General features: G+C 42.8%; 2 protein-coding genes across 2 annotated transcripts; both read left to right on the forward strand.

Annotated features, from left to right (window-relative positions):
- Positions 1-6,997: 6,997 nt before the first annotated feature.
- Positions 6,998-7,903, forward strand: LOC311058000 (mitochondrial carnitine/acylcarnitine carrier protein-like; the record flags this gene model as incomplete). Its single annotated transcript, XM_084075247.1, has 1 exon — positions 6,998-7,903. One exon carries the CDS (start codon positions 6,998-7,000, stop codon positions 7,901-7,903), a length of 906 nt encoding a protein of 301 aa, XP_083931373.1.
- A 16,801-nt stretch (positions 7,904-24,704) lies between these two features.
- LOC311053905 (mitochondrial inner membrane protease ATP23 homolog) lies at positions 24,705-25,409 on the forward strand (the record flags this gene model as incomplete). The annotated part of the gene is made up of 1 exon (XM_084069692.1): positions 24,705-25,409. The coding sequence occupies one exon, from the start codon at positions 24,705-24,707 to the stop codon at positions 25,407-25,409; it is 705 nt and encodes a 234-aa protein (XP_083925818.1).
- Positions 25,410-26,879: the final 1,470 nt, after the last annotated feature.

Genomic DNA, 26,879 nt, shown 5'->3' on the forward strand with positions numbered 1-26,879 from the left:
GTGTGTGTGTGTGTGTGTGTGTGTAAAAAAAAAAAACAGACACCAGAGGCTGGTCTTTATTATTTATTTTGTTTTCTTGTTTGTACATAGTCGCCTGAGGCAGGCCGTTTTTGTTTTTGTTTATAGTCGCCTGTTTTATTTATTTTGTTTATGTGTGTGTGTTTGTTATGTGTGTGTGTGTGTGTGTGTGTGTAAAAAAAATAAAGCAAAATACAAAAATACAAAAAAAATCCCCCCACATGGACTCTGCCTTGACGTGGCGTGGGGGCTTGCGTGCCTCTGTGAGTCACATCACAGTCTGTGATGTGACTCACAGAGGCCAGACTAAAGAGTCCCAAAAATATATATAAACCGCTCACAAAATGTAAGGAAACTTGAATTTGGGCCATTATATCTCCCCTTTACTAATACCAATCAGTAAAGTGTTATATATCATTGTTATCGGTGATTAGTCACCTTTACAACGAGGTACAGCTTGTAAGCATCGGGCATTCGTGGGATGAGCAACACAGGCAAACGTGTGGGTAGCGCCGAGCAAAATGGCCTGTTAGACTTTTCTGCTGACATTCAATGTCGTGACATTCATGACATTCAATGGGCTTCAGGTGTGTGCCAGTCACAGGTGTATGACTGCCTCACAGGTGAGTGACTGGCACCTGAACATGGGTTCTGCAACTTTGTTGAGTTTATGTATGCTCCAAGCAGCAACACTGCCCCCATGGAAAGATGCCACTTTTGTCACAATAAGGCCCGTGCAACAGGGCAAGTGAAGCTGGTGTTGTGTTATGCAGTGTGACAGCATTATTTGGTGTTAGCCCTGGTACCATTTCCAAACTTAGGACCAAGTTTTGTGAGACAGGTGAAGTCAACAAGGAAGACAACAACCCAGACCCCTTGCTTCACTGAGGAACCATAGATTTACAGGCAAGATTTGCACAATGGTACCAAAGACAGATGTCAAAGTTGCAGGGCCCATGCTCAGGTGCCAGACACACACCTTTGACTGGCACACACCTCCCTGCAAATGGTACCAGGGCTGACATCAAATAATGCATAATCTGCGTAACGGAACACCAGCTTCACTTGCCCTATTGCACGGGCCTTATCCTGACAAAAGTGGCATCTTTCCATGGGGGCAGTGTTGCTGCTTGGAGCATACACAAACTCAACAAAGTTGCAGAACCCATGTTCAGGTGCCAGTCAGCCAACAGGCCATTTTGGCACATTTTTGCTCGGCGCTACCCACACGTTTGCCTGTGTTGCTCATTCCACGAATGCCCGATGCTTACAAGCTGTACCTCGTTGTAAAGGTGACTAATCACAGATAAAAATAATATATAACGCTTTACTGATTGGTATTAGTAAAGGGGAGATATAATGGCCCAAATTCAAGTTTCCTTACATTTTGTGAGCGGTTTATATTAGCAATGTTGCCTCTATCTTTTGGGTCTGGGTGACTTTTAACACATACACACACACACACCAAGTATATGATTAATGATTATGTTAAGCGGAAGCCTCAAACTATTTACCTTGAAGGCACTTCCAGGTATCTGACAATGATGGCACCAACATATTCGGAATCAGCGTCATCAAATTAGTGGGGAACCACTAATTTCTGTCTTGAGCAAAAGTAACTTTGCAGCTTGGAGATCTGCTATTTTTACAAGTCTGATGCCTTGATTGAACCACTTTCACATTTTTTTTTTTAAATTCGGGACCAGCATCATTCAACTCAGCGTACTTCAATTAGTCAGGTAGGATGTTTGGCAAAAGCTAGGAAAAGAAAAAAAAGTTTTATTTTGGGGTCCAAAACGCATTTTTTTTAGAAAACACACTGCCACCTTGTGGCTTTACCGTAAGACCAAGAGGGAAGTAAAGGTAATTAAAAGATGCGGGCCAACGTCTACTTTACTCCAGTATCTTTTGCTAAGCTCCAGAGTATGTCAAACCAGGGATATGGTCAGTTTAACGGCCAAGGCGGCCGATTCGAAGAATCCGTATTTTCTCAACATGACCATATTTAATGCTTGTAAAATCAATATCTATATGAAAACAAGCACTATTTCACTCGATTCACATCACTCGATGGGTTCAAATAGCCTGGGAGCAGACAAATCTGCCAGTGCAAAAAAAAAAGCACTCTGCGATTTGGGTCCGGCATCGCTCCATAGATAATCCATTTCCTGCTCCAGAAGACGGGGGTAACCAATCGGGGCCCAGTATTCAAGTATGGGAGACTGTAATTGGTAGTTGGTTTGTAGGTCTAACCAATAGGCTCTATGCACAGCAGCCATATTGGACAAAAAATTGGCCCCTTCCTTGCTGCCTTCACAGGTGTTACCAATGACACTAATGAAGGCTCTGTTCCATTTTGTGTAGCACAGTGGTTCTCAAACATTTTTAATTTCACGGACCCCCATAACTCTCAGAGTTACACCCCCTCAAGGAACCATGAGCGTCCCTGGACCACACTTTGAGACCCACTAGTGTTTCTAGTGAGCCAACATGAACAATATCAGCACCCTGCCTCTGTTTGACCAGAATGGAACAGAGCCTTCATTAGTTGCATTGGTAACACCTGTGAAGGAAGTCAGAAGAGGCCCAATTTTTCTCCAAAATGGCTGCTGTGCATAGAGCCTATTGTGTCGAGAGTCATTGTTTTGATCCCGCCCCCTTGGAAAAAAAACGTCCTCATAGAAGCACCAGACTCATATCCACGCAGTGATATAGTCTGGCTACGCGAGGCTAGGGTTCAGAGGCCTTGTCAAGAGCTGGGCTCCCACTTGGCTACTCCATGCAGGGACTGTGCAAGTTTGGCTTCTATGAGGTGCTCAAGGGCTGTTTTCATCAGCTAAAAATGTAAGTGACAAAAGATGCTAGCAAAACGGGTTTGTGCATATCTTCTTGTGTCAGAGTTCAGTTGCGGGTGTGATCAACATCCTCATTCATTTGACAAGGTTTGCACTACGTTTTGAAATGCGTCTTTAAATGTTGAATGTGCTATAAGGTTATGTTGGTGCTATAATTTCAAGATAATACCTTATACAATGTCAATCCATTTGGTACTTCCCATTTGACTGCAGGACCATTTCCACAGTATGCAACAAGAGGATTACTGGTGTAATAGCTGGACCTGAAATCAATGTAGAATATTTACAATGTCCTGTGGAATGGATGTGGACTGGACCCCTAGGCCCCTATTCTCGGTCAATTTGCCCGCCCCTAACTATCGTTAAATAGGGAAAATGGAGCTGCGCGGCCCCAATATGTTATTCTAGCACCTGCTAGCACCTGCGCTACCCGTCCCCCATTATGCCGACACCGTTAGTGGCCGTGGGCGTGTTGTTGCTATATCCCCCACATTGCCATTCTGCAGACACACATGGGTACGGCTTTGGGGGGGGGATAGTGCATTCTAAAAGCACCCGCCCGTTTCTGAAACCACCCGCCAAGTGCACACAGACACTGCAATGGCTTTGTGCGTTGGACCATGAGCCGTGTTGCCATGTAGCCTTGGCGAGAAATAAGCAACCGCAGTAGAGATGCGCGGATGGCCTCTCACGTCACCCGAATCCGCATGTACAAATTAATTATCCGCCCGTTAGCCAACCGCAATAATTGTTTTATCCAATTTAAATATCCGCATCCGCACCAACCGTTTTTCCCGTATGTCAAAATATTATTATTTTCTGGTATTCCCCGTTAGTTTTAGTATTAGTTGTGCGATGCGATCACAAAATGCGTGCGTCTTTTTTCTTTTTTTAAACCGGTGCTGCGCTGATACAGAGCGCACTGCTCTGCTGCGCTTGGATCTGCTCTTGGATGCACAGACTCTGTGCGGCATCCAAGAGCATCCAAGAGCAGATCCAAGCGCAGCAGACTCTGTGCGGCATCCAAGAACAGATCCAAGCGCAGCAGACTCTGTGCGGCATCCAAGAGCATCCAAGAGCAGATCCAAGCGCAGCAGACTCTGTGTGGCATCCAAGAGCAGATCCAAGCGCAGCAGACTCTGTGCGGCATCCAAGAGCAGATCCAAGCGCAGCAGACTCAGCAGACTCTGTGCGGCACCCCTAGACTTTGTCAACTGTCACCTGCAGGTGGACCCAGCAAAATACAAGAGCATTGGTAATGGCTTTTCGCTCAGGAACTGTCCTGTTCAGCTGCACATTCTCTTCAAGCAAAGTTGTAAAAGACATACCTAAAACGGAATTTTCAGCAATAAGATTTCACAATGGCGTTTGCAATCTGAAGACCAGCAAACATGTCAAATTATGTTTATTCAGCTTTCAGCATAACTTTCAGTATAACTAGTCACTAAAGTTTTCAAATAATTGTGGTGGAATAAAAGTATATTTGCCTCTGAGACGTAGTGGAGTAGAAGTAAAATTACTGATACTTGGAGGTACTCCAGTAAAGTAAAAGATACCTCAAAATTGTACATAAGTACAGTACTTTTATGTACTTAGTTACTTTACACCACTGCTTACCTGTTATCAATGTATCAGATTGTCAAAGTAGTCTATATTGTTTAGACTGATTATTGGCTAGGATCCTAGTTTCTTAGGACAGCACTACACTGTCTCTTCGATTACCGTGCTTATTGTAAATAAGCAAAGTAATTGGCCTACATAGACAGCGCTCTGGATAAGAATGTCTGCTAATGTCAACATTTTAATTGTAAATTGTATTTAGAAAAATGTGGCCCTTAATTATTAGGGGCCAAACTCACAAAAGGTTAAATGAACACGAAGGATCTTACTGTGTATGAAAAGATTACATGTCACCTTATTATTTAGTAAAGAGATAATATCGTCCAAATTCTTACTGTTGTTGTTGTTGTCATTGTTTGTTTATTTTTTTATGACCAAGCAGATAACCACCATGTTCTCCACACTGAGGAGGAAAATGTTCAGGCGAAAAGGCAAAAGAAGCAGATAACCACCATGTTCTCCACACTGAGGAGGAAAATGTTCAGGCGAAAAGGCAAAAGAAGCAGATAACCACATGTTCTCCACACTGAGGAGGAAAATGTTCAGGCGAAAAAAAAAAAAGGCAAACAAATATCTTATCAAGTAATACTGTATTAAAGTTATATTCTTCCAGAATTGCATAATTTATTTAGGTAAGTAACTCTACAATCTTTAAGAATGTATTTTTCAGTTGATGTATGTATGTATGTATGTAGATAGATAGATAGATATTGTATATATTGTATGTAGATTAATGTATTTTTTTTTTTACATCAACTGACGGTGAGAAATGAATTAGAAACGTTACCACCGCCAAATCAATAACATTTTCACCAGAAACAGAATCAAATATGAGTGACTGACTATCGCTAACGATACAGAGCCACCTCCTTGACAATATCGGCAGGACGATTTGCTTATTCTTAGACCACAATTCTTATATCAGACGATTCTAAGACGACCCAATGTTATTCTCCATAGAGAAAAGCCATAGAGAAAAGCCAGGGGATGAGCGAGTGACGTCAGAGCTTCGGTACTTTATTGTATATTGTGAGATCTGGGTTTTACAATACAGTACACATATCAATATATATAAAAAATGTTTTGGGGATATAAAATACAAAATTGATTCTGTCATTTTTTGCAAACCTAATTGTGTTATTTATTCATAACTTGAAAAGAAAAGCACATCACTCTTTATGTGTCTATGTCTGTGTTTTTTTCCAGCCATGGTAGCAGATTTGGAATAAAACAATTCCAAGTACACATCCTAGAAACTGATGAATGTTTCAATGTTTTTTTAGGCTACTTATGGCATAGAGGGTGGTGCAGAAGATGCAGTCACTCTACTGGCACAGACCAGATCAGTCTCAGGACTGGCAAAACTCACCTGGGACAAAATATGAGGGTAAGAAGCTACATTAGCAAGGCTACTAAGCAAACGCTTGGAGAAACTGACGTCATCGAAAAAGTCACATCTCAGACCTCAACTCCTGCGAGACATGCCATCAAGTGGGATGTACTTCATGACCTATGAATGGTTGAAGAACATTCTCACACCAGCAGGAAAGAGTCATAATGAGCGCAGTGTTCCGAGTATTCTCTTTGCAGGAGGAATGGCTGGGATCGCTAACTGGGCTGTGGCAATTCCACCTGATGTTCTCAAGACTCGTTTCCAAACCGCTCCTGAGGGAAAGTATCCGAATGGATTCCGGGATGTTCTACGTGAGCTGATTAGGGAGGAGGGCGTGGCCTCTCTTTATCGTCAGTCCACATGAATAGAAATGGATGATCCGGTTAAACGCCCCCTACATGCCATCATAAGGCATCCAGACAGTCTCCATAGCTGAGCGGTTAGGACGCGTACCGCACAGGCTTAAATGCCTGACAGCGAGTCCCCGGCTCGAGGACTCGAGGGAGTGCGGTGCCCAGTGTCAAGACTTTCAGATAGGCGGCTGTAAAAAAAATCTGATCCGATTGATATGCCCATATATAGGCATAATGGAGATCCCATGGTCCAGAACCGCCGATCGGGGCATAAAAGGGGCACAGACAGATGGGTACAACAGGTACTCTGACAACGGGTACAACGGGTATTACAAAACCAGATGGGGCATGCATTTCCAACTTGCATTGTTCCTGACTTGCTTTGGTGCCCCTTGGGTACCAGTCTAGTATTTGACAACTACATCATCAAGTAGCAATTTCCCAGAAAGTTTGTTGGCAACACTTTCCATCAAGTCAAGAGCTATGTGGAACTCCATATTTGGGCCAGACTGACATCATTATGCAAGGTACAAGGCAGCCATGCTAAAAGGTGTATTACTCACACTGGCTCTCCAAGCAAACCAATTACTCTCACTGAAGATAACAAACATTGGTCACACATACAGTATGTCTATAAGACTACACTTTTGTTGGTAAAAAGGTCTATCTTTATTTTTTGCATTATTGCTGATGTGACAGCGAAGAAGGTACACACTTCAGAGTTGCAGCTAACTAGAAAATAAATAGTAACAGAAACTATGTCTAAGAAACCAGAACCAGTGAGTCAAGTGAAGAGCTTACTCGCCGGGGGGTTTGGAGGTATGTGCCTGGTCTTCATAGGGCATCCACTAGATACCATAAAGGTCCGTTTGCAGACTCAGCCAAAGCCTAAACCTGGGGTGACCCCCATTTATACAGGAACTTTTGATTGCTTCCGAAAGACCCTCGCTAAAGAGGGTGTAAAAGGCCTATATAAAGGTATGGCAGCCCCTATAATTGGAGTAACACCCATGTTTGCTGTCTGTTTCTTTGGATATGGCCTGGGGAAAAGATTGCTGCAAAAAAAAACTGATGATATTCTTACGTATCCACAGCTCTTTGCTGCAGGAACGTTGTCCGGGGTGTTCACCACAGCCATCATGGCTCCCGGAGAGCGTATCAAATGCCTTCTACAGATCCAGGCAGCATCCAGAGAGGTAAAATATGCAGGGCCCATGGATTGTGCCAAACAGCTCTACAGAGAGAGTGGGATCAGAGGGCTCTACAGAGGCACTGCTCTCACACTTATGCGAGACATGCCAGCAAGTGGGATGTACTTCATGACCTATGAATATTTGAAGAACATTCTCACACCAGCAGGAAAGAGTCATAATGAGCTCAGTGTTCCGAGTATTCTCTTTGCAGGAGGAATGGCTGGGATCGCTAACTGGGCTGTGGCAATTCCACCTGATGTTCTCAAGACTCGTTTCCAAACCGCTCCTGAGGGAAAGTATCCGAATGGGTTCCGGGATGTTCTACGTGAGCTGATTAGGGAGGAGGGCGTGGCCTCTCTTTATAAAGGCTTCACTGCTGTCATGCTCAGAGCTTTCCCTGCCAATGCAGCTTGTTTCTTAGGATTTGAAGTTGCTGTCAAGTTCCTGAATTGGGCAACACCTAATTTGTGATGGATAATGAATCCCAAACCATTTACCACTGCTATTACCGTCAGTCGACATGAATAGAAATGGATGATCCGGTTAAACGCCTTAAGCCTTAAGGACTGTTTCATTCAACCGTCCTGCCCCCTGGTTCACCACTGAGCTCCGAGCCATGAAGACTGCTGGAGAGGCTATCTAACTGTCCACCATCTGGCTTTCAAAGATCACGTCTCGGCCTACAAGGAAGCTCTCTCTCAGACTATGACCCAGTATTACTCCACACTTATTGGGTCTCAGCAGAACCACCCCAGAAAACCATTCTCCACCATCAACAAGCTACTTAGCCCCCTCCCCTCCCCCCTCTGGTGCCCCCGATCTCTGCTCCGGATTCTTGGATTATTTCCAGGAGAAGGTGGATACCATCCATCAGCAGCTGCAGACACCTTCCACCCCTCTGCAGGCACCTCAGTTGCAGGACGCTGCTCCCTCGACTGCATGTCCCCCTTTTGCCTTTGCTCCAGTGGAAGCCACCTTGACCAAGGCCAAGGCCTCCACCTGCTCCCTGGACCCCATGCCCACGGCATTGGTGAAGGCCTGTCTACCCACCCTCTGCCCCATCATAACAGACATCATCAACTCCTCTCTGAAATCAGGCATTGTACCCACCAGTCTCAAAATCGCCTCTGTTACCCCAATACTGAAGAAACCTGGTTTGGACCCTGATGACTATGCTAGCTACCGGCCAATCTCCAACCTTCCTTTCCTCAGCAAGACCCTGGAAAGAGCAGTAGCTGCACAGCTCCATCAGCACATGTCCAACCATGAAGTTTTTGAACCTCTCCAGTCTGGCTACAGAGCCCACCATAGCACCGAGACCGCCTTGATCAAGATCACAAATGATCTCCTCAGGGAAGCTGATCTAGGCCGCATCAGTATCCTGGTTCTTCTGGATCTCTCTGCAGCCTTCGACACCATCTCCCACTCCATCCTCCTCGACCGCCTCTCCACCCACCTCAGACTCACCGGATCCGTTCTCTCCTGGTTCCACTCATATCTCACCAACAGGCAACAGTTTGTCTCCATAAACGGATCCAATTCCCACCCAGTCCCAGTTAACCATGGTGTGCCACAGGGTTCTGTACTTGGTCCCATCCTTTTCACCATTTACATGCTCCCGCTTGGTCAGATCATCCGCCACCATGGTCTACATTTCCATTGCTACGCTGATGACACCCAGTTGTATCTCAGCACCACACCAACCACTCTGCTACCTCCACAATCCATTGTCAACTGCCTCCATGAAATAAAAACCTGGATGACCACCAACCTTCTCAAACTCAACAGCAAGAAAACAGAGCTCATGGTCATGGGTCCCAAGGCGCAGCTTCAGAAGATTGGCGATTTCCTCCTCCATGTGGATGACGGCTCCATCTCTCCATCCGCTGAGGTTCGCAACCTGGGTGTTATTTTGGACTCTACCCTCTCCTATCAATCCCACATCAAATCCGTCACCAAATCCGCCTTCATCCACCTCAAAAACATTTCCAGACTACTGCTGAGACCCTCATCCACTCTTTCATCTCCTCCCGCCTGGATTACTGTAATGGTGTCCTGTTCGGGCTCCCCAATAAAACCCTGGACAGATTGCAGTATGTGCAAAATTCAGCTGCCAGAGTGCTCACCCGCACCAAACGCTGGCAGCACATCACTCCCACCCTCAAACACCTCCACTGGCTTCCGGTCAAGTTCCGCATCACTTACAAACTACTCCTCCTCACCTATAAAGCTCGCCATGCCCTAGCCCCAGGGTACCTCTCGGACCTCCTGGACGATTACATCCCAGAGCGGGACCTGAGGTCTTCCGACTTGGGGCTTCTCACCACCCCTCGTAGCAACATGCGGACCCTTAGTCCATACTGCTATTCATAGGGCTGCACTTGTGTCATGTGTTTCGCTAGCCAATCACATTACAGCTAGTGGTGATGACACTAGCTGTAATGTGATTGGCTGACTTTGCAAAAGTATAGATTTGCATTGACAATGGAAGGGTTAGGGGTGTAGACTGTGTCGTGGACTATTGGCCAATCACGGTGCAGGATTGGTCAGTATCCAAAACTCACTTATAGGGGGCGGTTACACCGCCCCAAAAATCACACCCAGTGTGAAGTGGGCGGTGTGTGGTCATCACAACATGACTCACTTAAAAAAACAATAAATGTGTTTAAGTCCATACTGCTATTCATAGGGCTGCACATGTGTCATGTGTTTCGCTAGACAATCACAGTCCTGAATTTGCAAAGTCAGCCAATCACATTACAGCTAGTGGTGATGACACTAGCTGTAATGTGATTGGCTGACTTTGCAAAAGTATAGATTTGCATTGACTGTGGAAGGGTTAGCGTTGTAGACTGCGTTGTAGACTATTGGCCAATCACGGTGCAGGATAGGTCAGTGTCCAAACCTTACTTATAGGGGGGGGTTACACCGCCCCTAAAATCACACCCTGTGTGAAGTGAGTGGTGCCTTTGATGAGCCCCGTATTGACCCCCGTATTGATGTTGTCATCAATGTTTGTGGACCGACATAGAAAACAGACTAGAATATGTGAGACCCGTGCTATTTTAACCAAAGAAAATCACTTACCCTATCTTTAACCATAGTTTTCTAGAAATGTTCTGATTCTTAGATTAGAACATCTAAGGATTAGAACATGTTAGCTTGGCTAAGATGTTCAATCAGCCAAGCTAACATGTCGAATGTTAGCTTGGCTGATGGCACTGATGTCACTTCGAAACATGTAAACAATGTTTCGAAGTGACACACCTATTTATAGGTCTCTATTTCGTCATGCGTCTCGCTAGCCAATCAAAGCACACCCTTTCAACATATTGTCACGTGATGCTTGACCAATGTTAGCTTGGTGGACACACGGTGGACACCACTCAAAAAATATATATATGTTTAAACAAAATCTTGTTAAAAAAAAAGAAACCTGACGATGATGTCACCGGTAGGTGGTTTTCTGAAGTGTCCACAGCCGTCCTATATTTAACACAGACCAAGTAGATTTTAATACTCTTTTATCATGACCATTAGTGCAAACCAATTATATGAAGATAGGTTGAAAATTGGTGAAGTCATCCTTTAAGAAACAAGTGAAGTTCTCACTAAACCACATTGTTTCAGAGGACATATAGACACACATATAATAGTTATTTCTCCCCATTATGTTCAGTAGTACAGTGGGTGACCATTGACTTTGTCGCTTTTCATAAGAGAATCACTTCACTCATTTGGCTCACCCGCTTTGCAGTAAATTTAAGTTCCAAATACTACCACAAGGTGCCGCTTTGGAGTCACTTTTTTTGTGACAGAGAGACAGACAGACATACATACAGACAGACAGACAGACAGACAGACAGATGTCTTATATTATTATTATTAATAATAATAATAACTAGCAATAATTACGTGTGCTTAGAGCGTTTAAATTGGGTTTTCTGTTCAGCGTCGGGCAGTCAGGAACGCATCTCTGTCATTTCAGAAATGTTCAGACACACATTGGTTTCTGTCTGTCTGTCTGTCTGTCTGTCTGTCTCAAAAGTCTGTGGAGAGAGAGAGAGAGACAGACAGACAGACAGACGTCTTATATGTTTTTTTTTCCCCGCATCAATTTCTGTATAGTAAGATTCTACCTCCTTCCTCTGTAGATGAAATAGTCCAGTTAGTGTAGCGGTTAAAACTAATATCTGGTGATTTTACGACCCGGGTTCGAATCCCACGCTACAAGCATGCTGACCTGCTATTTTTACTTTTACTTCTACTCCACTACATCTCAGAGGAAAATATTGTACTTTTACTCCACTACCATTATTTGAACGCTTTAGTTACTAGTTACTTTGCAGATATAAATCATTACATTATAAAACATACATTATTTGCCCTATTTCACATAGTCTATTTGAAAATGGCCGATCTACAAGCTCACAACGCATTGCGACGCATTGTGAGCTTGTAGATCAGCTATTTTCAAACATTTCAGTACTTTAAGTATATTTGCCAATACTTTTGTACTTTTACTTTGATTGAACTCAAGTAACATTTTGAGTTCATCCATGACCGTAACAGACGACCGTCATGTGATCCATGGCCAACAGCGAGGCGTTTGTTTTCATTCTTATAAGACCGCGTGGCTCATTTATATGCACGTGAAAGTAACTAAGCGGAAAGTAACTAAGTACATTTACTCCATGTCCACTTGTTGCTGACGGTGGTAGTGTAGGAGCAGCGCTGTAAAAGCCCCAAGCGTCATCGGTGCAGGAAAGATGCGTATTTGGTTGTACACACGGAGACGCATGGGTGGCGTTTTCAGTCGGAATTCAAATCATGATGCAACACTTTGTGAGCTTGTAGATCGGCTATTTTCACTACTTTTATGGGACACTGTTGTACAACAAAGTAGAATTCATTTGTGAAGAAAGAAAAACCCATTAACAGTTGAAAATAGCCTACACCAGAGGTTTTCAACCAGTGGTCCGGGGACCACCAGTGGTCCTTGAGGGGGTTCCAGGGGGTCCCCAGCCAAATTAATAGTTAGCAACCAAATTGACCCTTATGTGTCTGTAACTCTTAATGTACAAATGGAACCAAATGGACCCTGACGGGTCCATTTGGTTCCATTTGTACACTCTCAGAGTTAAATGAACACTGATGATGGTGATACAGTGTAGATTGGGACGCCCAAGAAATCTAAATGGTTGAGTCCCTGGCATATCTTTTCAAATGGGGGTCCCTGGGCTAATATGTGTCAATTTGGGGGTCCTTGATGGGAATACGGTTGAAAACCACTGGCCTACACCATTTCTGCCCATCCCTCTAACTTCATGTAGGCGCATTAAAAATATCAAAATTGGCCGCTCTGAATTTGTATCTGAACAAATACTTTGATAGAAGAGATAGGCCTACAGAGGTACTGTAGGGGGGAGGGGGAACCTGATAGCAGAGTTCCTCACTTGGCTTATTTGGAATAGGCTGCATATGATTAACATAACCGGTTTGGCAAGAGACTGGGCCAGTGTTGTAGGCTAGTGCTAATTTTGGAAGTGGGGGAGCGCGGTTCTTGAGCGGATTGGAGTTTTTTTTTTGTTACTTTATTTTGGTTTTAGGGTTAAGCTCTGATCCACCCGTCCCCCCCTCCCACGAAAGCCCCCCGACCCCCCGCACGCAACCACTCTGCAACGCAACCACTCTGCAACGCAACCACTCTGCGGCAGGCTGCGCCAGGCCGCGCTGCGCTAAAACGCACTGTCTGTGCCTGTGGTGGCCTACTGAAAGCTAATAACATAGTAGTATGACATGGGTGCAATTATATTCAATGATATTCAATTGTTTTGGGGAAAACACATGGCTCATCATGCTTAATTAAAGAGAGACTCACTTGCCTTTTCTTAGTGCTTTTCATTGTTTGGACAGAAGAAATTGTAAACATTTAGCCAATATTCGATCATCATTAAATAACAGGCAGTGAACTGACAAACTGGTGACAGCATGTCATGGATACCACATTAATTCTTAAACAATATTGAGGAGGAAATAAGTATAAACGAGGAAATAAAATAAAACAAACCAAACCAAAAAGACGCCAATAACCCCTGTCTTATAAAAACTGCCAAAGTGGGTCGGGGGTTATCTGACATGACAGGCTGTGCCACTTTGGTTTTTGTGCTTTCTGCCGTGTGATGTGCTCGCAGCCAAGTCTTGACATAAGGCTCTGGATTCCAGGACCTGAGCGGAGGTCCATGCTGTCTAAACATCAGAGCCGACACACGTTCTGTATGCAGTCGCGAACGGAGTGATGTTATTATGAGGTTCAATGTTCATCAAACTAAAGCCACACACGCATTCTGCCGAGCGTATATTAAAATGCGACGTTTATTAAACGTGCTGTCACAGATGATGTGATCATCTTATAAAAAAATGTAAGCATATGCCAAGATAACTGAGACTATATAGCTGATGATGAGCTAAATATATTTAGAGAGAGAGAGAGAGAGAGAGAGAGCGCCCATAAAGTAGTAGTGGAAATAGCCGATCTACAAGCTCACAAAGTGTTGCACCATGATGCTTTGCGAGCTTGTAGATCTGCTATGTTTTAAAATAAAAGTCTGTCTGTTGGTTTTATGAATATTAATCCATTATACATACATTATATATATAACGCACTGGCCAATACAAACTAATAGACGAGATACTGTATCATATTCACCATTTAACTTCCACTTCCAGCATTTTATTGATTAAGACAGGACATTTTAAATGCAGCTCAAACAACAGTTGGCTATGTAGTAGGCCTACACGTTTAAAAAGAATGATTTATATGGTCATCGCGTGGGATTCGAACACGGGTCGAAAAATCACCGAGGATCAGTTTTAACCGCTACACTAGCTGGACTGTTTCATTTACAGAGGAAAATGTTGGAATACTACTACACAACAATTGATGCGAGAAAAAAAAAAAACATATAAGACGTCTGTCTGTCTCTCTCTCTCTCTCCATGGACTTTTGAGACAGACAGACAGACAGAAACCAATGTGTGTCTGAACATTTCTAAAATGACAGAGATGCGTTCCTGACTGCCTGACGCTGAACAGAAAACCCAATCTATTGGCAAGAGAAAAAAATACGTCTCGTTTTATCAATTAAGACGTTAAAATTAAACTAATGTTAAGCGCAGCATCATGCTATCTAGCTTTATTTGCTTAATATTTTGCTTAATATAAATGTCACATCTTGTACTGTAAGCAACATACAGGATCTTTCTCTGTCTTTCTAGGAAAAACAGTGCCTAAAAACCCCAAAACAAACAATTTTGCTATTCAAATGAGCTATTGGCATGATAAAACATACGTTTACATTTTCCAAAGCATGTGTCAAAACATAATACAAAAGTGTAAAGTAATGTATGTACAGTTTGGAGAGGATATACAGTAACTAGTAACAAATATATTCTTGCTGTCTGCTGTGGGCTGTAGGCAGCTGTAGGCAGTAGACCGCTGCTGCCCCTAGTGGCACAGAGTGGAAATCATACATGCCCTGCATGAAACGCATGAGAAGAATGAAAATAAACGACAAAGTCAATGGTCACCCACTGTATGTGTTCAGAGATGTTATTAATAATTGGATATTAAAAATGAATGTTTCCTGCATTTTTGTGTGAGCGGGGAACATATAACCTTTTTTTTGTTAATGGGGAACATAGAACCTTTTTTTGGGTAAACGGGGATCATAGAACCTTTTTTAAGGTAAAAGGGGAACATAGAACCCAGGGAACATAGAACCTTCTTTGGGTAAGTGGGGAACATAGAACCTTTTTTGCGGGGAACATACAGTAGAACCTGGGGAACATAGGTACGGTCCCCTCTACTCTACTCTAATTACTGAGGTCTCTTCAGGAGGATCTGCACGAGAGGGTAGCTGTCCTGGAGGCCTGGATGGCGGAACAGGGCACAAGGACCACCAGAGGAATAGAGCCGTGGAGGTCAAAAGGTGTGTAGGCAGAAATCTTAATCTGTAGACTCACCAGTTTCTGCATCTCCTCAACGTGGTGTCTGACTCTGATATGGTTAACTCCCCCAAAATGCATGTTATGTTATGTTATTTATTTATTTATTTATGTGAAAACATATATGTTATACAATTTCCCAGTAGATCTGTGCCTTAGTTAAATAGTAAAATCTGGTGATTTTACACATTACCTGGAAAGAGAGCATGCTCAGCACCCTCATTAATAGTTGCATTGGGAAATGGGATGATGTCCGCAGAATTATCATGTGGTTGGGGAGTAATAAGTTAGTCTATATGCATTTGCACTGTACAGTAATTATTTCATCATTATTTGGTGCGAGTTAAATCGGTGGTCTCGGACTCTCCAAAATGTCTATGCAACCCAAACATTACAATGTACAAGTTGTTTTTAAATGTGGATTTTGAAACTAAACTGCTCAAAAAAAGTTCAGAAACGTAACTTCGGTCAATTTTATCTCCACTTTAATAATACCAATTGGTATTGTGTTTTATATCATTTTTATCGTTGATTAGTCACCTTTACAACGAGATACAGCTTGTAAGAATCGGGCATTCGTGGAATGAGCAACACAGCTAAACGTGTGGGTAGCGCCTCCAAAACATTTGCCAAAATCACCCAATATGCTTCTGTTGGTGATCGCTCTTGTTTTGAGCAACCTGCCAGCACACACCTGCTGAGAGGTGTGTGCCAGTAGTCACAGGTGTGTGACTGCCTCACAGGTGAGTGACTGGCACCTGAACATGGGTTCTGCAACTTTGCTGAGTTGGAGTGTGTATGCTCCAAGCAGCAACACTGCCCCCATGGAAAGATGCCATGTTTGTCCCTTCAGGATGAGGCCTGTGCAATAGGGCAAGTGAAGCTGGTGTTCCGTTATGCAGAGTGACAGCATTATTTGGTGTCAGCTGAGACTGAAGTCAACAAGGAAGACAACAACCCAAGACCCCTTGCTTCACTGAGGAACCATAGATTTACAGGCCAGATTTGCACAACGGAACCGAAGACAGATGTCAAAGTTGCAGGGCCCATGCTCAGGTGCCAGTCACACCTGTGACTGGCACACACCTCCCTGCAAATGGTACCAGGGCTGACATCAAATAATGCGTAATCTGCGTAACGGAACACCAGCTTCACTTGCCCTATTGCACAGGTCTTATCCTGAAGGGACAAACGTGGCATCTTTCCATGGGGGCAGTGTTGCTGCTTGGAGCATGCACACTCCAACTCAACAAAGTTACAGAACCCATGTTCAGGTACCAGTCACTCACCTGTGAGGCAGTCACACACCTGTGACTACTGGCACACACCTCTCAGCAGGTGTGTGCTGGCAGGTTGCTCAAAACAAGAGCGATTACCAACAGTAGCATATTGGGTGATTTTGGCAATTTTTTTGGAGGCGCTACCCACACGTTTAGCTGTGTTGCTCATTCCACGAATACCCGATCCTTACAAGCTGTACCTCGTTGTAAAGGTGACTAATCAACGATAAAAATGATATAAAACACAATACCAATTGACCGAAGTTAAGTTTCCGAACTTTTTTTGAGCAGTTTATATTGTGGTTCATCGCTACAGTGACGTGGAGGACATAGATGAAAGAGTTGAAAATCCCTCAAACAACTATGTAAAGGTCAGCATTTGCTTTTCTCTCTCTCTCACACGCACACGCACACACTCTAACTAATCATTTGATTCCATCCATATGCATTCATTTGATTCACATCTTCTGCTGATGCAGGCCCAGGACACCCAGGACTCCCTTGAACACCTCGCCCCAAAGCCCGTTTGCTGCATAACCCCCACCCATGACCCCCAGTCTAACCAGACCCCCAACCATGACCCCCAGTCTAACCAGACCCCCAACCATGACCCCCAGTCTGACCAGACCCCCACCCATGCTACCCAGCCCTGGCATCCAGAACCAGACCTGTAAGCCACAGGTACAGCTCCAGTGTATGAATATAGCTATCATTTGATGTCAACTATAAGCTTCTGTCCAAGTATGAAAAGAAATACTGTTAATGTTTGCAGATGTTTTTGCTTAAATACTGAGCTTAAGGTGTGATTTGTTACCATTGCATAACTTGCATAGTCATTGTGACTGCAGTGGTAATTTGTTATTTCCTATGTTAATTGTCAAGGTGCCAGTAACTAATTATAGCTTTTTCTGTTTGTTACTGCAGAACTGTTGTTGATAACACTGTGGAATACTAGAATTTAATACAATTACAAAAGGGATTCATGTCTCCTCGTCCATTCATTGCACCCTGACGGATGCACCATCTTGGCTATTGCTGCTGACACACATAAGAACCAGTCCTTGGTCTATCCCTTATTAACATATCGTGACCTTTTTTTCCTCTTTTTTTTTTTAGGCGAGAACAGAGACCAAAACCCTGGAAGATTTTCTTAAAATTTGCAACAAAATCAGCAGACATCTGTCTAAACCACCTGACACAAAATATTATCCAGCAAACGGGTTTTGGGGCGAGGTGTGCAAGGAGTTAAACGCACCAAACACGTGGAATAATCAGAGAAAGTTCCAGCTGAGGCACCAACGGCGGACCAAGGTAAACTCGAGATATTCTGTATTTGTGTTGGTTATGATTCATTCAAGGCAGAACAATGGGAACATTCATTATATTGGCCCTCAGTCTTTGCAAGGTTAAATGTAATTAGTTAGTTTTTTACTTTTACAGCCTAAGCAAAATGTAGTCTTTTGGGCGACGCGTTGGGAGCTTGTAGATCTGTTATTTTTACTCTTATAGTGCGACACTCCTGAATGATGAAGTAGAGCATTCATGAAAAAAAACATACAAAGTTGAAATATGTTAATACAAGGTTTCTTCCAGACAGCGACGATATATGATTTAAAGGGATTGATTGATGTACTTTATTTAGTAAGACATGAGAACAACAGTACATGGAAGTACAAATTCACAATACGAGGTCTACTAAACTGGAAGACTCATTAAAGCACTGAGCTCGTTTCAAATGAGTTCCCCGATAATTCACATTCAAAACAAATGTGGGTCATTTTATCGTCTACTCAGGCTTTTGAGAGCCCCCCCAGACTGTTTAAGTTGCTTGATTCAGTATTTAGATAAGCTGAAGTCTCTGCGGAAGTTCATCAGTGTACATCAGGGATCTTACAGTTCTCATCTATGGCAGGGAAACACTGTCCAGTTTAAGTTTGACCGGGAGGCAGTCTGGGGCTCACAAAGATATGTTGTCAAAGCCACCACTGGATAACACAAAGCCTGATGCTATATTTGGTGAGCATTTAATCTAATTAAAGAAAAAAAACTAAATGCCTACATATTTTTTGTTGGAGGTGATATTGATTGAGTTACTCAGTAACTGACAATAATTCCCATTTGACTGAAGGACTATTTCCACATTATGCCACAACCTGCGGTTTGCTGGTATAATATCTGGACCAGAAAAGTAAAACATGTACAATGGTCAAGTAGTAAATATTTGTTCATTTGATGGGTTTGTCATTTGTCTGCTCTCTTCGGCACTACACACACCTGATGGGAGGATGCCTCCATTCTAGCATGATAGACAGTATCTGGAAAAAGCTGTGAGCAAGGTTCTGAAAGTTGAATGATTATATTTACGCATTGTTCATATTTAATGGTGTATTTTGAGAATAAATTCACCAAAAAAGAAACCACAGCAGAGTAACCATGTGTCCAAACTAAATTTTTAAAAAAATTTATGTGATTTCTCAAGTCTACTCCCCTATGTAAAAGTCAAGATAGGACCCTAAAAAAAGGTACATGTAGTTGTGTTCTGTGTTAGGAGGAATTGTATAGCTGATAATGTCATTTCCCGGCAGGGGTGGAGGTTATGACAAAGTTTAACCCAAATACAGGGATAGACTGGCACAACCAGCTTTGTGGTTCTTGAACTCACATATAAGAGAAGCAGAATTTGCAGAACTGGCATGTGCACACAGCAGAGCAGAGTACATGGCTAACACTCAACTCATTACAGTGTACAGGTGTGTGTCTATATATACACACACACAAGCTAACTACACACAGGTGCAAGTCAAATGGCAATCAAACACAGGATAGGCTGGGGCTAACAGGACACAGGTGAAGATGAACCATAATCTCAGGGTGGATGAGACAAGACAAGGGCAAACAGGAAACACCCAAATATTACTACAAAATTAAATACCAGAAACACTAACACTGCAAAATAAGAAATACAGATCTGACAGTGTCAAGTCCCTTTCTAGTTTTGCTCCAAAGGACACAACTCAAACTTCCAAACTCAATCAACTTTTTATTTTCCAACTTGTTTTTTTTATTTTTAGGCTTTGGTTGAACAGTCTACAATGGTAGTAGATTAGTTGTTTAGTTAGGTTGTAAACCTTTAACACAGAAATAAAGATTAGCAACATTGCCATTTTACAACAAATCATAGCATTTTTTTAAAACAACTTCATGTTTTCAAACAATAAAGTTTTAAACAATAAATGTTTAAAAACAATAAATGTTCCAAATAATTAAAGCCCTTAGACCAAACAATAAGCGTCTTTGAAAATAACAATAAAGACACATTTTCAGAAAAATAACTTATGCAAAAGCTTGTAGATGGGCTCTTTTTCACTTGGCATTTTAAACCTTTTTTAACATGGCAAATTCATGAGTTCTACATTTTAGTAGTTTTAAATAAAATAAACTGAATTTTAGCTTTGTAACATTGTATTCTTTAGCATTTTATACTTTTGACTTCAACACAAATTAGGTCAATGCTGCAATGTGCTCCTCAACTATTTCTGCAATGTGTTCCTTACTTTACAACTTTAGCAGTTAAAACTGACACATTAAGCCACATTGCAACATATTAAAGCAGCAATTCAAACAAAGTAAATAAAACAATTCACTGACCATTGGTGTCGTTAGGCTCAACTCTACACTGTAGTGTGTCAAGTCCCTTTCTAGTTTTTCTCCAAAGGCACCCGATCTACTAAGGACACAAGGACGCAACTCAAACTTCCAAACTCAGTCAACTTTTTATTTTCCAACTTGTTTCTTTTCATTTGTTGGCTTTGGTTGATCGGTCTGGTCAATCATCAATAGTAGTAGATTAGTAGTTTAGTTAGGTTGTAAACCTTTAACACAGAGAAAAATAAAGATTAGCAACATTACCATTTTACAACAATCATAAAAAAAATTAAACAACTTTATGTTTTCAAACAAGGTTTTAAACCAATACAGTTTTAAAACAAATGTTTTAAACAATAAATTTTCCAAACCAATAAATGTTTTTAAAACAATAAATGTTTTAAAACAATAAATGTCTAAAACAATAAATGTTCCAAACAATTAAATGTTTTAAACTAGTAGATGTTCCAAACAATTAAAGCCCTTAGACCAAACAATAAGTGTCTTTACACATAATGATTAAAGTCAATATTTTTAACCATTTTAAATGAATTAACCATTTAAAAAGACAGATCTTAAGAAAAATAGCTGATCCACAAGCTTGTAGATCGGCTCTTTTTCACTTGGCATTTTAAACCTTTTTAACAGGCAAATTTATGAACTCTACATTTTAGTAGTTTTAAATTAAATAAACATGTTTTGCTTTGTAACCTTGTATTCTTTTGCATTTTATACTTTTGACTTTTCAACACAAATTATGTCAATGCTGCAATGTGTTCCTCAACCATTTCTGCAATGTGTTCCTTACTTTACAACTTTAGCTGTTAAACCTGACACATTAATCCACATTGCAACATATTAAAGCAGCATTCAAACAAAGTAAATAAAACATTTCACCGACCATTGGCGTCTTTGGGCTCAACTCTCCACTGGAACTTGGAGTTTCTCTCCTTCTCTGGAGAATGTTTGTTTGAAAAGAGCATCTCTGGTCCTTTTCAAGTGCTCCCAATCTGATGACGAGCAGCCATTTTGCTACTGCACTCTGGGAAGTGTAGTGCTGTTTGAGTAGTTGTAGTTTTTTGACCATATAAGGAAGAGGATCTGGCAATGAAGCTCCACTCCTGAGTCAAAGCTCCAGTTTTGACTTAACACCTCCGACTTGAGCTCCTGGTTTTCCAAAACCCAGAGAGGTCACACAAATCCTTCTCGCCTCTGGTTGTTCTTCAGTGGGAAGTAGATTGACAATGCGTCTGACATCTCTGAAGAGTTGTGGCCGGGGTTTTGGTTTGGAGCCAAATTTGGAGTCTTTTACATTTTCTCTTTTGGGCTCTTCTTTGCGGTTTTCCTTTGTGATGGGAACAGGATAGCTGGGAAAGATCTTCACAAGCACATCTCTTACGATGCCTTTTCTGTCAGTGTTGACACAGACCACTCTAGCCAGCTTGTACTGGGGCATTTTGGTCAGCCAACCAGACCACACCATCTCCAACAGCAACATTTTGCTCTTTGGTGTGCCATTTGTTCCTTGTGAACAAATCAGGTCCAGCGAATTGGCTCCACTTCTTCCAGAATTTGCTGACCTCTGCCTTCACACCTCGGGTAACTACTTTGAGTCTGGTTCTTTTCTTGAGTCTGAGCCAGGTTCTTTTCTTGACCTCATGCTTCACTCCATACGGGCCACGCAGGTCCATGGTAGTGACTGGTGAAGTGGTTAAGGGTGCAGCTGGGCCTGTTTGCTGTAGAGGCAGGTCAGCCATGATTTGTTGACACCGCTTTGCCTTGTTTATCCTGCAAGCCACACGGCTGTCAACCAGTTCTTCGCCAGTCAGCACAGCTCGCTTGGGTGATGTTGCCTCCCACTTTTACTTTGTTTTGAGTTGAGTTTGGAAGTTTGAGTTGCGTCCTTGTGTCCTTTGGAGCAAAACTAGAAAGGAACTTGACAGTTGAAAAAAAAAGAGTTTTCATAGATTTCATAGATAGCTTCAAGTTCAAGATCCTCGGTGTACAAATCGAGGAGGACCTCAAATGGGAGACGCACACCACACACGTGAAGAAAAAGGCTCAGGAGTGACTGTATTGGCTCCGCCGCCTGAAGAAGCTCGGAGTAGGACATTGCATCCTCAGGCTGTATTACAACAGTTCAGTTGAAGGCATCCTAACAGGCTGTGTCACGGCCTGGTATGGGAACTGCACTGCGCTAGAAAAGATCAGCCTACAGCGAGTAGTGCGATCGGCAGAGCGAATAATGGGAGGCGAGCTCCCAGCGCTCCAGGAACTGTACAAAAAGTGGTGCGTGGTCAAAGCCAAGCGCATCATCAAGGACAAGCACCACCCAAGTCACAAACTGTTCAAAACCAAACAACGACCGCGACCGGGCAAGGGGCCCTACCGCAGTATCAAGAGTTCCACCACCAGGTTCTGGTGCAGTTTTAATCCGGCTGCTGTCAGAATAATGATTGAGGCATGAGCCTTGTTCAGCAGCCTGACAACAGGCGGTACTTTCCAGCTGGTCGCAGACTTTTCTGGCTCTTCCTGAACACACCTGTGGATTATACCAGGGACAAATGACTTGGACTTATCTCCCCCTCGGACATACCTGTGGACTACACCCGGTACAAATGACTTTTTTTGACTCTCCCTCATGGAGCTACTTGCGGATTATACCAGGGTCAGTCCACCTTAGGTGGACACGCACTGACCTTTTGCACCTTAATCCCATGTATTTTTTTAGTGTGCTCTTTTTTTTCTCTAAGCGCCTTAACGTCCATAGGTATATCATGCACAGTACACATACATTGCTGCTATGCTCAGGCACCTTAGTTTTTTTTCTTATCTCAGGTACTTTGTAAATATGTAGATAACTTGTTTGGCCTTCTGTTGTTCTCTTGTTTGATCTCCTTCCCACTTGCCCCCCATCCCTCTTCTTCTTCTTCCTCTCCCCCCTCTTCTTTCTATGGAAATTAACGTTGCGATGGGAACGATGCACAAAAACAAATTTCACCCACTTTTTTACCTTGTAAACCTGTGATGTGACAATAAACCTGATTCTGATTCTGATTCTGAATCTTACCATAAACAGTTTATAAACTTCACCGTTGGCTCTGTCTGCTCTTCTTTTCCCCACCAAAAATAGCCGATCTACAAGCTGACAAGTCCTCGAAGTGTGTTTACAGTCATTGTATAGTATTTTGCTCTGGTAATCCACTCTAAATCTACCCAGGGCCCTTTCCAGCTGTGCTGTGAGTGTCCATATCTCTGCCTCATGTCAGATTTCCACACTCTCCTCATCCCATGTAGGACATTCTAAGTGCCCTCCGGACCTTCAGGTCCTGTTCCGTTTAAGCAGTCCAGGCCCCACGATAATTTTAAGTCCTCGACTACCTCAAGCACCATCCCATCGACATTTTCTTGGCATTCTTGACATTGAGCAATGGTTCATAAATGTTTGCCTGAATGCCTGGGGGACCGCTCATAATTCCAACGTCACATTATTCCGACCATTAAGTTAGTGTGAGGTTAGGGTATGCCTGTAATATGTTTGCCTTCCACTATACGGCCCTTTCTACCCAATAGAAGAGTTTTTCTCTGTGTGGTGGTGGAAGATATGTGACTGCAGCCCAATCCCTTGAAGGTAATGTAATTGGCCTGTGCATTGTAGAATACTAGAAGTTCGGGCCGCGTACGTCTAGCGTGACGCGTCGTTCACTTTGCAGTGCCACCTTACAGGCACCTCACAGTGTGAGAGAGAGTTTTGTGCTCTCCTAAATCCGGGGCAGGCTTTGAAAGTACCCACTTCAGAAAGAGGTGACGTGCATCACCTCTCCAATGACCAAAACCCACTATGGAAGCCGTCGAACTGGTGCGATCTGACGGCATCCTAGAATTTATAGGTAGGATGTGATGTCATGCGTGATGTCATGCTGTTTGTGTCCATATTCGGGACGACCGTCTCATCGTGATGTCATCGTGATGTCAGATTACGTCACACTGGCTACATACAACGTTACAACGTACATACGACAACCGACATGGCGCAGGATTCAAATTGTATATATAGATTGTCAAGGCTGGATCCCCAAATATGGATGTTTAGATTTTACATCATGCTTACGTCACTACAGAGTCACTTCTCTTCAACTGAGGAACCTTCATGTTTACCATATTTTACAAAATAGGTAGCAGCAGTCCAAACAGGATCCTTGGGCTGTACTGTACTGCATTGCTTTGCTTCACAATCGCCTAAGCGTCTATTGTGTTGTGACCGACGCCCTGACATTATTGGTCCAGAACACACCCTCCTATCCTTACCAGATCTGAACACATTTAAAACGTCATGCGCCAATGGCTCATGCTAATCATGACGCAGAGGACTACGGATACGACCTGTTTCCCGACAGGAATAAAAGAAGATTCAATAAAGGATCTCTTGCAGAGAGGCTGTTCACTTCCAATCACAAGTGTCAGGCCATGTTACAGCATACGATAGAAACTAGTCCATACGCAAAACTCCTCCTTAGAGCCATGAAAAGTTCGGGATGTGCAGTGTTTAAAGACCGCCATTTTTCCTGTGAAGATTGCGACGGCGCTGTCAGCGGGGGGTTTGACTCGGCCTCGTCTCAAATCGTCTTGTGCCAGAATAACCTTCACCAGCAGTCACACGTGAACAGAGTGGTCACACACGAGCTCATCCATGCTTTGGACCACTGTCGGGCACACGTGGACTGGTTCAACAACGTCAAACATTTGGCTTGTTCAGAGATTCGAGCGCACAGCCTCAGTGGGGACTGTTCCTTCAGCAACGAAGTCGCCCGATTTCACTTTGGCTTGAAGCGGCAGCATCAGGAGTGTGTCCGGGGACGAGCCGTGCGCTCCATCCTGGCCGTGAGGAAGATCACCAGAGAAGAGGCCGAGAAAATAGTGCATGAGGTCTTTGACACATGCTTCAATGACCACACGCCGTTCGGTCGGATTCCACACGGCCAGAAGGACGCAGAGTTCGCCTTCAGAGATTATGAGAACAGAGAACGATATTATGCAAACCTTTAACATGTCCATAAGAACACTCAGTGTAATGGCCAAGGATGCTTTGACAATTATGCCCCCCCCCCCCCCCAAATGGTTAATGACCACAATACCCACAGCAAAATAACCAAGAAGGAACTCAACTCAAGGAACATCTCGTCTCGTTCAGTCGATGCACTTTTTGTCCCACTTTAGAAAAAAAGTTTATAATTATTAAGACCAGCACCTAAGAACAGTGAGGGCCCCTAACTCATCCTCAGTTCTAACCATTAACTTAACCACTTAACCCAAGCATCCGTAATGTGGGGAAAGCTTTCACAAAAAATAGCAGATTGATAAGCCCACAACGTGTCAAGCTGTAACGCGTTGTGAGGCTATTTTCAGCGAAAGCTTTCCCCACAATAACAGAAAATTATACTAGTATAGAGACCTGGGACTTTGGTCAACCATGGGGTTTAAGTGGTTAACTTTACTTTACTTAACTTTACTTAACTTTACTTAACTTTACTTTACTCTTAACTTAACTGTTCTGGGTTTTCATTTTATTCCAGTAGCCTCTTGTGTTGTATTCATTTTGTTTGAGTTTAATCTTTTTTGTAATATATGGTTATGCTAAAAAGACCAACCAGAATGCCCTCTATGCAAGTTTGAGCTGAACAGATTTTTGATTGATTGGATATTTTATTGACAGTTTAAAAGGTACGGACAGCTCGTTAAAAAAGGCAAATAAATAAATCATAAATAGTCAAATACTTGACTATCTGTCAGACATTTGATGCCCCACAAAAACACAGGAGTTCAGGATTTATCAGCTGGATAACGAACATGGAGTATTGTGTCACTTGAAAAATAGCAACAGCTAGAATGGGACTTAATTTACAATCCGCCACTGCGGTGAGGTGACACGATTATAATTTTGTTTTAAGAAAGTATAAACTCAATTAAGTTTAGGTGTAGAATAGTAAATGTTAATAGGAACTCTTACACATTGAATGGGGCTGTGACCTTAATTTGCTTCACTGTCCCTCACACAAATGCTAACTCTCCGACCCCCTAATTATAACTTAGCACAGTAATTTAACTTGAGAGCTGTCGATAATTAACGAATGTCCACAGACATCATACTATAATAATTGGAGAAGATTGAGTTGTATTATGAATGCTACTAAGCCAATTACAGTCACAGAGGTAGAACAGGCTATTTATCCATTGGTGTGAAAAAGCGGCTTAAAGATAGTCAGCCTCTAATGACGTTTGTGTGTGTGTGTGTGCGTGTGTGTGTGTGTGTGTGTGTGTGTGTGTGTGTGTGTGTGTGTGTGTGTGTGCGTGCGTGTGTGCGTGCGTGCGGTGCGTGCGTGCATGCGCACCTGTGTACATGTAAGCATGCAAACATGCCTGTGTGTGTCCCTATATCTGTGTGTATACAGCTGTCAATCTAGTGAGTGTACCGTATGTGTGTGAGTTTTAATTAATGCATTCATGTCTGTGTGTGTG

The sequence above is a fragment of the Gymnoscopelus microlampas genome (assembly GCF_963454915.1).
Source record: "Gymnoscopelus microlampas genome assembly, chromosome: 2".
Lineage (NCBI taxonomy): Eukaryota > Metazoa > Chordata > Actinopteri > Myctophiformes > Myctophidae > Gymnoscopelus > Gymnoscopelus microlampas.